The following is a 13,231-nucleotide window of genomic DNA, read 5'->3' on the forward strand; positions in this document are numbered from 1 at the left end:
ACGATAAAAAAATAATTATATACAAAAATTGCTATTTACCCTTAAATATATGGCCGATTCTCAAATACAAATTAATATTAAAATAAATTCCAACTAATTTAATTACCCTAATTTCTGACTATTATATTTAAATATAAAAATATATGTGATATTTATATTTTTAACAACCTATTATAAAACCGTTCTTTAAAATTTAATATGGGTATTATAAAAAAAAAATAACAACCAAATATTTTGAATGAAAAAGTAAAAAATTCTAATTAAATTCAAATATATGAATTTAAAATGTGAAAACTAAAAATAATTTCCCAGAACGTATAAAAAAATAATAATATTCGATAATAAAATTAGTGAAATAATAAAAATAAATTAATACAAAACAGGCAATACCTTAACACTTTGGCTTAGGGAAATAAAACCATAGAAAATACCGTTTTCGAATTTATTTCAATTTTCAATTCATTTTTGTTACTTAAACCCTTAAAAATTATACTCCTTTAATCTAGATTCAATGATATGCCAGTTTAACGACGAGCTGATGTATTTTATATGAAAATTTGGATTTTTGACATTTACATTATTTTGTTTTTGGTACAGCTTTTTCTCTCCCTATCTCAAAAAATTAAAACAACATCAACGTGCGAAGAATCTTCAAAAGAAACATGAAAGTTACGACTACTATAATTATATAGTATTCTTGTCTTGTAAAAAGTAATAAATGTATATCATAAAAAAGAGGTCAACTTCTTTCAGATGAGTCAGTGAACCATCAAAAAAAGAATTAGTTCGACTTTAAATAGAACCGACCCCGACAATGATTTTAACCTTTAAAGAAGTGTATAATTTAATGAAGGAGAAATTTCGCTTTTACAACCAAAGATTAATGGTAAATCTTAAGTAAAAGTTAAATAGTTCGTCTTAATACGTTCACGATACAAATGAATTTAAGAAATTTGTGAGGTCTCAAATTGGTAAAAGATTATTTTTGGAAATACTTTTTATAATTAGCCTTTTAAATTTATACACCCTAGGCTCTTTTTTAATTAAAATCTACTATTTAAAAATGAAATTTGTGATTAATGAACCCCAATGTTTCAATTTTTTAATATTCAATTCCAAAAATTTAATATTATCAAAACATAGCCGCTGAATTATTATAATGAACTGAATATATAATTGATAAAAGAGTTCATAAATAGAGAGACTAACTGATATAGTTCATAAATTCTATAAAAATACCAGTACGAGATTTGATCAACGCACAATTACCTACACATTAAATTTTAATATTAAAATTTTATTCACGTTTTCGATTAAAATACAACATAATGGTATTTATTAGGGCGGCTGTTTCCAAAGGATATTGTTGTAAAACATCGAACATTCTCTATTACATACCCATAAATTTTCCATATATGTATGTATGTATTAATGAAATTGTAATATTTGTTACAATTTCCTCTCATTAAATCTAAAATATAAAATCTAAATACACAAATAGTAATAACCAAAATGTATTTTACGTGTTTTAAACACCAAAAAAAAAAAAAAAAACAAAAAGAGAGGAGGTTGTAAAATAAAACTCATTTGTAATTTAATACACTCCCGTACATGGTAAATTATTTGTTTTTTATACACATGTACATATGTACAAATTTTTTTCTTACTTTCTTTATAATCAAAAAGGATAATAAAATTATTTACGATTTTATTATTATAAAAGAATCATTTTTTATATAAACAAATAAATTTCCAAAAAAAAAACAAAACATAAACTTTTTGCAATAAAATAATAAATGATTGATCTAAAAATAAAAAAAAAAAAAATATTTTTGAATTGTCTGTCAGAATGAACTTAGAATTAAACACATTCAATATAATTTTTGTGTATGTAAGTACATGATTTATGTGTGTATTTAAAATAAATCAATGCCAAATTCAAGTCAATTTAAAAGAAATGACAGAAAATAAAAAAGAGAAAAATTATACAAGAGATTTTATTGTTATTTGAAAAACGAGCGAGATAAAAATAATTCCATTCTTTGAATTACGAGCAAAAATAAAAAATTTTAAGAACATACTTGAAATATTAAATTAAAAAGAAACGACACGAAAGAAAATGCCCTATACGTTGCAGTTGCCCGGAAGATTTCGAATAAACACGCTTTCCAAATTGGCTAGAACCTTTCTCTACTGTTTATACGAAATGTTCTGAAACAAAAATAGTCTTTTCATTGTCTCTACCCCAAACAGTACCTTCATACGACCACTTTTAATTGATTTTATTTTAAAACCCCTTCCGGGATCAATTTTAAAATTTATACAATAAAATTAATATTACCTTCAGTTTTTCTTAAACATTGTCGAAATTATTTTCAAAATGGTTTTCTTAAGCATAAATTTTTCAAAAAAATTTACTTATACCCACGTACTATACATGAATTCAGGATACCTCTAATTCCCCCACCTTTAAAACTCTTTTCAAACCTAAATTTATTCTCCTCTGTTTTTACCAATTTCTTATTTGCCATTCGTAGAATACAATGAAATGCGCTCTTTGTAATGCTGCGAATTAATTATAAGAAAAATATTAAAAATATAGTCATAAAATTTTAATATTTAAAAGATTATAAAATTATTATATATGAATTACAAAAATATTATCAAAAATATAATTATGTTTATATTTTTATTTTTTTCTATTTAAATGATTTAAAATTGCCGATTCCCATTAGAATCTCGAAATTTATATTACACCTACATAATATGAATTATGAATATTTAATATATACGTTAAAGTGTAAATGAGTTGCATAGGGTGGTTTTGTAAAAAAAAATACAAAATATGGAAAATGGAATATAAAATGAAACCTTTATGTAGCAATAAATATTAGAGGTAAACAGCTTACGATATACAGGAATTCCTTAAAATGTTTACTTATTCACACTTTTTTAACTATAAACTCATTGTCCAAGAGTAAAAGAATCTTTGAAATGGAAAAGATTTTAATAAAGACTGAGCGTCAACTAAAAACTGAAAAGCCTACGGGATTGCTTAATTTTTTGCCCAAATTTTCTTAAAATTTCTTTGTTCCGTAATCCGTTGAGACCTCATACCCCAACATTCTACTATTTTTAAAAAAATATTTTGTATCCATTTTCGATACCTTAAGGCATGTTGTATGTATAACATTGTATTCGTACAGAGCCACCTTGTACGCAGTATACAGTAATTTTGCTATATAAGTCCTATGTATATTGGTATGATTTAGTTGTATATGACCATAAATAACGGGATGATTTAAGTTGTACATTAAATATTTTTGACATTTGAATGCGTACAATTAAAATGAAAATTTTTATAAATTTTTACGATAATTTCGAAATGTCTTCCACGACAAAATTTTATATTCCGATTTGGACTCATTTTATTACATAATTTAATAACGAGCAAATACACTCCTAAAAGACACGTAAACTATAAAATTTTGAAGAGACTATTAAAAGTTAAACAAAAAGTGTCAACAACACGCGTTTAATAGTAAATTAGGTTTTGCATTTAAATGTAAAATCTAGTAAAATATCAAAAGAGAATATTAAACCAAACATGAGAAAATAAAATTTTTAATAGATTCACTTACTATTGGTACGAGAGAGACGAAGAATTCTTGTGAACACTCATTTCCGACGATGTTGCAAGGAAACGAAATAATTTTGAAATTTAGTTTCTTATTTTATGTTTACACTAAATTTCAATTCACTATTTCTATTTATAAATTCTGAAAATATAAAACCGCAATCCGACAATTTAAATTCGCACAATTTATACTATTTATTAACTCTCTCTCTCTTTCCTTTTTTATTTTCAGAAAAAATTGATTGCAGAAAAGTTGTATGCCCACCACCAGACGTAATGGAAAATTGTCCGACTGATAGTATCTTAACAATGGTACCAGAAACTACTTTACCCACTACTACTGTTACTACAACATTAGCAACAACAACTTCAACAAGTACTACAACAACAACTACAACAACCACCACAGTACCGCCTCCATTATCAACAATTATGGAATCTGAAGAGGAGCCCGACGAGAATATGATTACAAAGCATAGTGAAACTGATTCATCACTGCCTATTGAAAAGCTATCATCTCTTGATAATGAAGAAGATTTGGAAACTAATGGAGAAATGGTATCAAAATCACTTGAAAATCTTAATAATACAGATTCTGCAATAACTTCAACATCTACTACTACAAGCACTACAACACCAAAACCAAAACGTAATCGCAAAAAAAATAGAACAACTGAACCACCAGAAGAAAGACAATTGAAAAAAAGGAGTCTTAGATATCATCATCGTGAATCAATTAAAATAGTTCCCGGAGATTATCGTAATTTTGATGAATACTTCCGTCGCTATTACAATCAAAAATGGAAACGTTCTATTTCATTCCCAGAAACATCTGATACAATATCCGAATTAAGATCAAAACGGGCGTTAAGCTCATCAACTACATCAGTATCTTCAGACAATCATATGTCAGTTTTTAAAGAATGTTGCCCGAAAAAAATACCAACATGTATTTGTCGTAATGATTGTCAACGACCCGTATGCGTCGATACAAAACAAATTCTTGTACAAACAAAACCAGGTAATGCAAGTCATCCGGGACAATGTTGTCCAGAATATGTATGTGTTGATTCTGAACCTGATTGTTCTTTATACATGAAAACTGAAAAAATATTTTGGCCTAGCAAATGTCGTATGTGTCAATGTATACATGGTATAAAATTCTGTCATGAAATTTGTCCACAACCCAATCAACATAGTTATATTGAATCAAATTGTTATTCGGATAATACATTGGAACGTAAACTATTTAAGGAAGGTGAAACATGGAAAGAAGATGATTGTACAGATTGTGAATGTGAAAATGGTGTTCGTAGATGTTTTACAGTACAATGTAGTGCAATGTATAATTGTAAAATACAAAGAAAATTACCAGGTGAATGTTGTCCAATTTGTGATGATGATAATTTAAAAGCAACAACAACAACAACATCATCTACATCTGAAATACCAATTACAACAGTTAAAATGGAAGATATAATAACAACAACAACAACTGAATTAACAACTATATCAACAGTAACTTCATGTCCAACTTCTTCATCTGATTTAGAACCAAGCAAAAGAATATCAAATTTTATTCAAGATAATATTGTTCCTTTATTAATGGTTGCAATTGTTGCACTTTTACTTGCTATCATCATTGTATTTGTTCTTTATATAAAAGCATTAAGGAAAGGAAAGAAAAATAATTATTTATCAATTCCGAATGGTGATTCGAATTCAAGTCAAAATCATATTGAAAATGGTCCTAACACTAATGGAAATCATCATCATCATCATCATCATAACCATCATAATCATCATAATAGTCAACACTCAAATTCATCTTCAAATTGATATATGTAAACAAGATGGATGATCAATATACTTTTACTTTTAAGAACAAATTTATGTTTACATATTTAGGAATATTTTGTTTTATTTTTCTTTAAATTAAAATTCTCTATATTTAATTATTTTCATGTAAATTTTTTTATTTTAAAATATTCACCATTAGATTATTATTATAGTTCATATGTGTTCCAATATTTTATTTTACAAAATTGTATAATAAGTTTCAAATTTGAAAAAATTATTAATTATTTCAACTATTTTGTTCCGTCTGTTCATTCTAATTAAAATTTTTCATGCCCATTTCAAAAGCAATAATAATTTTTCTTTCAAAATATAAAAACAATTAATAACATATCTTCAAAATAACCTCGCATTCATATCGATACATCAGTTCTAAAGTGTGATTATCAAGGGATGTAGCTTTCTAATCAAAAGAATTTTGGAATACTAAGAATTTGAAAATACACCAGTAACATAAATTTTATCGGATACATTTATAAAAACACCTCTAAATAATTCACCACATCATTTAATACTATAAGTTGAATTCAATGTTTCGTCATATTTGAGTCAAACTAAAAATTTCATGTGAAAGTCAGCAATCCTTAAATTTACAGATATTTCGATTTGAGTTCGGCTTAAATACATAACAAAGCAATAAATCTATATTAAGAAGCTGGCACGAAAATAAGAGAGCACCTTCCTAAATGCAAAACTAACGCAAAGTAGACTAATTCAGTCTTTTGTTTATGAAGTTTACTTGATATTTTAATATTGATGGCTTACTAACTTAAGATTTTACCGATAATTTCAATATATCGGACTTTAAAATCGATGAATCGATATGTATAAATCACAAGTGACCTTAAAATAAAACATTTATCATTTTTTTATTTTTCAAATTTCTTAACATTAAAATACAGTTTTGGAAAATTTAAAAGGGAAAAGTAAATAAATTGAATACATTGATAATATTAAATAATAATTAAAAATTAAGAAAAAAATTAAATAATTTTTATTATTTATAGTTTATTTTAAATTTTAGGTTATTTTTCTTTTATATAAATATTTTACAAAAAAATTAATTAAAATCACATTTAAATTAAAATATGTATTACTTTAGAACAGAAAAATATTGTTAAAAAAATGACGTATAGTGAAAAGTAAATGTCAAAAGAATGTCAATTTTGGCACACACATAATTATAATAGGATTTATGTTACTCTTTAGGCAAATACGGTAATACATTATAAATCGAACATAATATTATTAATCGATTAGTTTTAGTTAAGATATTTGTACACATATTAAAATATTTTTTTCAACTTTTTATATTATTTAAGACTTATGTATTATAACTTTTTTATGAAAATCGAAAACAAAAAAAGAAAGAGAATAACTAAATTTTTTTGTTATTATTATTATTATTGTGATATCGTCAAAAAAAAATTATTTCAAATTATTATTATAAATTACTTTTTATTATTTCAATTGAACAAAACAAAAAATTTACTTTATTAATAATTTTATTTAAATAATTTATAATATATAAGAACGACACATATTCATATATACCTAAATTTTTTCAGTGAACCGATTCATTTTAGGTATATCAATATTATAATAAAACCCACCCCTGAGAAAATAATTGACAATGATTTGCAAGCGAAACAATACTTTTAGTTATGAGTGTATATTTCACCAATATATTCTCATCAGTTATCAATTAAAACTCTAACTCTTCATACAAAAGTGCTGAAATTGTGCTGAGTCTCCTTTACGGCCATACAAATAACTTGGTATAGCTTAGAATGTTATATACGTTTGTAATATATTACAGCCTGAAAAAGAACATTTCCACATATTAAACTAAATTTATCTTTTAAATTATTACTGTAGATTCTGATGAATTTATTATTTGTACTAATACAATTGATTCTTTATTTTAGATTATAAATTGTAAAAACCGTGGGAGAGAAATTGGAAACTTACTGGAAAAATTTAAAAAAAAAATACTAAAAGTTCTGAATTCTAATGTACAAGCCCGTATAAGCAGTTATCAATTTAGGAAAAATATTATTCAATTTAAATGAAAAATTTCTTTGTTGCAAAGCAAATGGTGTTTTACAAAATGCAATTCTTAAGCTTAGAACTGCAAAGTTTTTAAAGCTTCATGTATAAATTAAATGTAGAGCTTTTAAAGCTTTGCAGTTCTAACCTTAACTACAGCATTTTCTTTAAAAGCTGCTTTAATAATTTGGGAATAAAAGTAAAAAGTGTTTGATTTTTCTACATGGGAACCTTCATTAAAAAGGTTTCTCTTTGTCCTTTCAATAACATTAAACTTGCATTAAAGAGATGAACCATATTATATAACGATATATTTTAGAAAAAAAAAAACAATTATTTATCAGCTACATAATTAAATATTCATATAATTTAAAAATTTAATTTTAATTTCATGCATATTTAAGTTTATCATTAAATATCAAAATATTTTATAAAATAATAATTTTATTATGATATTAATTTGTTTATAATTATATAGATTAAGTAAATATTTTATATGTATAGTTAAAATTTATGCTAAAAGTTTTAATATCGTGTTAATTTTTTTTTATTATTATTTTAATAATATTCAACTATATTAATATGTATATTAGGAAAATCACTTATTTTTTACTCATTTAAATAAAAAATTTAATTTCTATACAAAATAAATAGATTATAATAATTTTAATGTTGCTTTTTCAGCTATTTACTATATTTATGAATAACTAAAATAATTTAAATATTTAATTTCAAAATTAATATTATCGACACACCATATAACTATATATATAAATAAATCTTATAAATTAAACGAAATTGAAATAATCCAAATCTCCAAGTATTTAAATAAAACAAAATGGTATTATATAATATAATTATAAAAATACACCGAATTAAAAATTATATTCTATACAAAATCAATTTAAAAAATATAGAAAAAAAAAACGAATCCACCATAACGAAATTAATATTTTAATAATTTAAGAAAATTTATTAGTATAAACGTTTTAATGCTTATTATGAAAAATTAGAAAAATTCTTATATAATTTTATAAATCAAATATAAATAATAATAAAAATGAATTACATATATTTATTTGTAAAACAATTATTCTTAGAAAATGCAATCAGACATTTTTTTATTTAAATAATTTAAGAGGGTTTTTTGATGAAAACATCAACACCCTTAGATATAAATAAGGGAGACGTGATTTCATAATGAAATATTTTTTTTTCTGCAATAGCAAATATTTAAAGATTTTCAATAAAATGCACCAGTTGAAACTAAAAATTAATAAAACTTTCAATTTGTTTTCGAAAATAATTGCAGTAACATGATTTTCGGTGTTTAAACCCGAACTACTTTAATTCATAAAGTACTTTTAATATTTTCTATATACCTAGTACATACAATTACATAAAATATTTAGAATTATTCAAGAATACTATAACAATCTAATCAAATTCCATTTATATTGCAAAAATTTTTAATATTTATGAAATTCTTAATCGTCTCCTATTATAACTTTTTATCCATAACACGTCCAGTTTTTGCCTACAATATCAAATTCTATAGTATATATCGGGCGCTAATTGCTTTATATATATGTACAAGTAGTTTCAATTTAATGTATATAATTAAATGTAAAATTAAAAAATTATAAATATATATATGCATAATTTTACATATTATATAAGTTTATTTGAAAATAAAAATTAATTATTGAATTAGCCTACAAAATAAGAGAATAAAAAATAACCCCTAACAGCATCACCATAATAAAACCACTTACCATATTAAACATCAAATGAATAATCATACATATAACTTATTTATAGTGGTTCCTGGCATAAAAATTAAGAGTAATTAAAAATATTAATTATTAAGAGTGAATAAATAACACCATCAATGCTATATAATTATATAAAAAATTTAGAAAATTTTGTTGTAAATTTTAAAAAAAATACAAGAAAAATCTTTAATTGAAAGTATTAAAACTTATTATATTATTAAAAATTAAGATTAATCAATAAATTAAATTTATAATATTATATTAATTAACAAAAAAAAAATTAATAAAACTTTATGGAAAAAAAAAATATTGTATGTTATTTAAAAAAAAAATCAAAATTTAAGTTAGAAATTTTAGCCAAAAATTTATGTAATTAGAGCCTGGCTTATAATTATAATTATTAAGTAATGTGAATTTGTTTTATTGAATTATTATTATTAATTATATTATATTTGTAAAGATAAAAAAAAAATTAATCATTTCATATTGTATCTGTAACGTTTGTATTGTATGCAGTAATATTTTTAAAAAAAACTTTTCTCTAAATTTTAATAATAAATTGATATTTTAATAAAATTTAATAATTTAAAAAAAAAAAAGACAAAATGAAGACAAACAAAAATCTAATAAGAGATTAATTTATTTATTGTCTTCAAACCTCTTGTAATATTATGTAAGACACACGTAACAATTATTTAAAATTCTTAAAAAAATTGTAATGTTTTTTTATATTCTTTAAATGATCTCTGATTATTCTTAATCTACAAAGGAAAAAAATTATAAGAATTTTTTTTTAAATAAACACAAAATTTTATTTTATTTTTTATATAAATATTTTACTAAAATAACAAAATTATGTATGTGGATATAAAATATGTAATATTACTATGTTTGATATACGATTCAAAAGAGTAAGTGAGAATTTTAAGAATTTTCTAAAAATATTATAAATTTATTAAACGTAATTCCTACCCGCTACTACGACACAAAATATATCATGAAAATTTTGTATTTCTAAAAATTATTTTAAATTAATTTCAAATTTTTTCTAATACATAAATTTATTATTTCGAATCAAGTCGTACATGATACAACAAACATATTATATACGCATATGTACATAAGTACGAATATTATAAAAAAAGAAATATGTGCATGCAATATATAACATAAAAAATTATATTAATATCAATAATATTAAAGATAAACAAATTAATGTTATTGTAAAGTATTTGTAAAGCCAATGTAATTATCAATATAATATTAAATATATATTAATAAATAATAAAGAAAAAAAAACAAATACATATTTTATTGACTTACTACATATATAGTATGCATTTTTAAAACAAGGAACTGTAGGTATGTACCTACATATATAGATCTATACATATCCAGGTATTAGACATGTCTCTAAATTAAATATTAAACAAAATTCTGCAAAACTTGCATTTAAATTACATACTCAGATAAGTTCTTTATTATAACACACGAGAACAAATTAAAATTTACGTAGATTCAGTCAAAAATCCCAAATTAAGGATTTAATTTTTTTTTTAATTAAGGATGCATATATAAAATTTCCTGCTTTGAATCTTTAAAATTTCATAATAAATTAAGAAGTTAAAAAATTTCACAGAAGAAGAAAAATTTTTTATTTGCGCTTTTATCCCAATACAATTTTAAAAAATAACAAATTAAATACATAAAGATTTTCAAAAATTAAAATCAAGCTTTAAACGTATCTTTTTCTTTACGTAGACTACGCATTGTGCTTATTGGATCAACTTCTTTTGCATGTTTTTGAACAGAATTTTCATGAACTCTCATAAATGGATTCCAAGATTTTTCTTCAGCTATTGTCGAAGGCACAGTTGGTGATTTTTCAGCACGACGCAATTTAGCCCATTCGATACGATTCAATGTTGCTTGATTGTCTGGTTCAACATGTCGGCTATATGCCTAAAATTAAAATTTTAAAATACATCATTTAAAATACATCACGTTTTCTTTCAAGCTTTATTTATTTACCAAATTCTGTAAAGTATACTCATGCCCACAAAATACTTTTGTTTCATCTGGCAATGATCCTAATTTTTCAATTAAAGCCGAATACATTTGTTCAGCTGTACCTTCGAAAAATCTACCACAACCACCTTGAAATAATGTATCACCAGTAAAAACAACCTTATCACCCTCTGTTGATTCAATGTAATAACAAATATGCCCAGTAGTATGACAGGGGGTGAATAAACATTTAACACTTAAATTTCCAATTTTAAATGTATCATCTTGTTTCACTTTGTTCGTTAAAGCACCAATACGATCATCTCCACCAAAAACGGTTAATTTTGGTCCATTAAAACTTTTAACCAATTTCTCATTTCCCCCAGCATGATCCCAATGATGATGGGTTGTCATTACGTAACGTAAATTTACATTATTTTGAGCAACAGATTTTAAAACTGCTTCTGGATCAACTGGATCAACGATAGCGGCATCTTTTGTATCTTTATCAATTACCTAAAAGAAAGTACGTACCTACCTAATTAAATTGTATTTAAATAAAATTTTATTGTTTTAAATTTACCAAATACATATAATTATCTTCTAAAGCTGGAATAATTTGAATATCCATATTGCGAGCTTTTATAGTTTCTATAGAGCTATGAATTCCTCGAAATCCAACAGACTTAATTTTTTGAGCTACAAAATAATATGTAAAAATTTTTTAATTACAATATAAAATATAAAAACTCGATATAGCTAAATATTTAAACAGAAAACTAAAGTGCTTTATAATAATCTTGTTTAAGCATTGAAAATTTAATATAATAGAGTCAATGAGTAAATTTAATAACCAAGTGGGTGACAGCCGGTGTCTTGTGCTTCTGAAAATTTACATAAGTACATACATCCATACATAAATGTTGCTATTATATCTCTAATGTTCAACTACTTTAAGGACAAACAAAACATATTTCAAGATTACTTAAATAAACAAACCTTTAAAGTAAATAGCAGTTGCAGTGTATACAATATTATTTGGTAAACGATTCCACCACATTTAAAGTAATTTTTCTATAAAACTAAAAATGAAAACCAAAATGTCCTACTTGATGTAGATGAAAAGAACTAAACTAAATTCAAGCTTACACTTCTTCTATAAATTGATTAGTTTTAAATGCTAGGAATATTTTTTCAACAAAAAATAATGCATTTAAAGAAATTTTTACATCTAAATTTTTCTTACTTTAACAAAAAGTAATTAAATATCTTATCAAAATAATTTTTTATTAGAATTTATTTTCTTTTCTTGTTTTACTAAAATATTTTGACATAATTTTGACTTTCGAGTATTGACTGTCATCAGTTGTCGTTAATACATAAATACACAGCGACATCATCCGATAAATATCTGAACATTAAAATAATTGGTTCGTGCACAAAATATTCCAATATTAAATTTTTCGAAGTTGTATTCCTACAAAGCTAATTCGAATTATAAAACAAAATAAAATAAGAAACGAAAAGGAAGAAGGAGTGTTATTGATATACATACATATTGTATTATTTCGAAAGTTATGGAGATATTGAGCTAAATCGGACGAATGCTAAATAAGTTCAACTAGGTACCCTATCTATTATCAAGTAGGTTTCATACGCACTCGTAATCTCTTAATCTCTTTCCTAGTTTACAATACAATTGCGGATAATCAAATAGACTAAAACATCCAATAGTGAAGGCTAAAGGAGAGCAGAACTTATCTGCACTAGAAGTGGATGCATTATATAAAAAAACTTTGATAACAATCTTTATAAGCCGGAGTACGGTAAGCAAAGGTTTGAGTCACTAAAACCGTTTCGCCATAATATGAATATCTAATGTGCTATGAGTACGGGCACGATAAAG

At 23.7% G+C, this 13,231-nt stretch overlaps 2 protein-coding genes across 3 annotated transcripts; one reads left to right on the forward strand and one right to left on the reverse strand.

Moving 5' to 3' along the window:
• Window positions 1-3,888: 3,888 nt before the first annotated feature.
• LOC129613552 (uncharacterized) lies at window positions 3,889-5,617 on the forward strand. Its single transcript, XM_055527666.1, has one exon. The coding sequence runs from the start codon at window positions 3,914-3,916 to the stop codon at window positions 5,474-5,476; it is 1,563 nt and encodes a 520-aa protein (XP_055383641.1). The 5' UTR covers window positions 3,889-3,913; the 3' UTR covers window positions 5,477-5,617.
• Window positions 5,618-10,966: 5,349 nt separating this feature from the next.
• On the reverse strand, window positions 10,967-12,657 carry LOC129613530 (hydroxyacylglutathione hydrolase, mitochondrial). 2 transcript variants are annotated; one of them, XM_055527637.1, is made up of 4 exons: window positions 12,572-12,657; window positions 11,909-12,024; window positions 11,350-11,841; window positions 10,967-11,280 (listed from the first exon to the last, which is right to left on the reverse strand). In XM_055527637.1, the coding sequence occupies exons 2-4, from the start codon at window positions 11,954-11,956 to the stop codon at window positions 11,047-11,049; spliced, it is 774 nt and encodes a 257-aa protein (XP_055383612.1). In that variant the 5' UTR covers window positions 11,957-12,024; window positions 12,572-12,657; the 3' UTR covers window positions 10,967-11,046. The 2 variants fall into 2 exon arrangements, with proteins under 2 accessions (XP_055383612.1, XP_055383611.1); XM_055527636.1 differs by lacking the exon at window positions 12,572-12,657 and adding an exon at window positions 12,325-12,499.
• Window positions 12,658-13,231: the final 574 nt, after the last annotated feature.

Source organism: Condylostylus longicornis, unplaced genomic scaffold (genome assembly GCF_029603195.1).
Source record: "Condylostylus longicornis isolate FDR11 unplaced genomic scaffold, ASM2960319v2 ptg000084l, whole genome shotgun sequence".
Lineage (NCBI taxonomy): Eukaryota > Metazoa > Arthropoda > Insecta > Diptera > Dolichopodidae > Condylostylus > Condylostylus longicornis.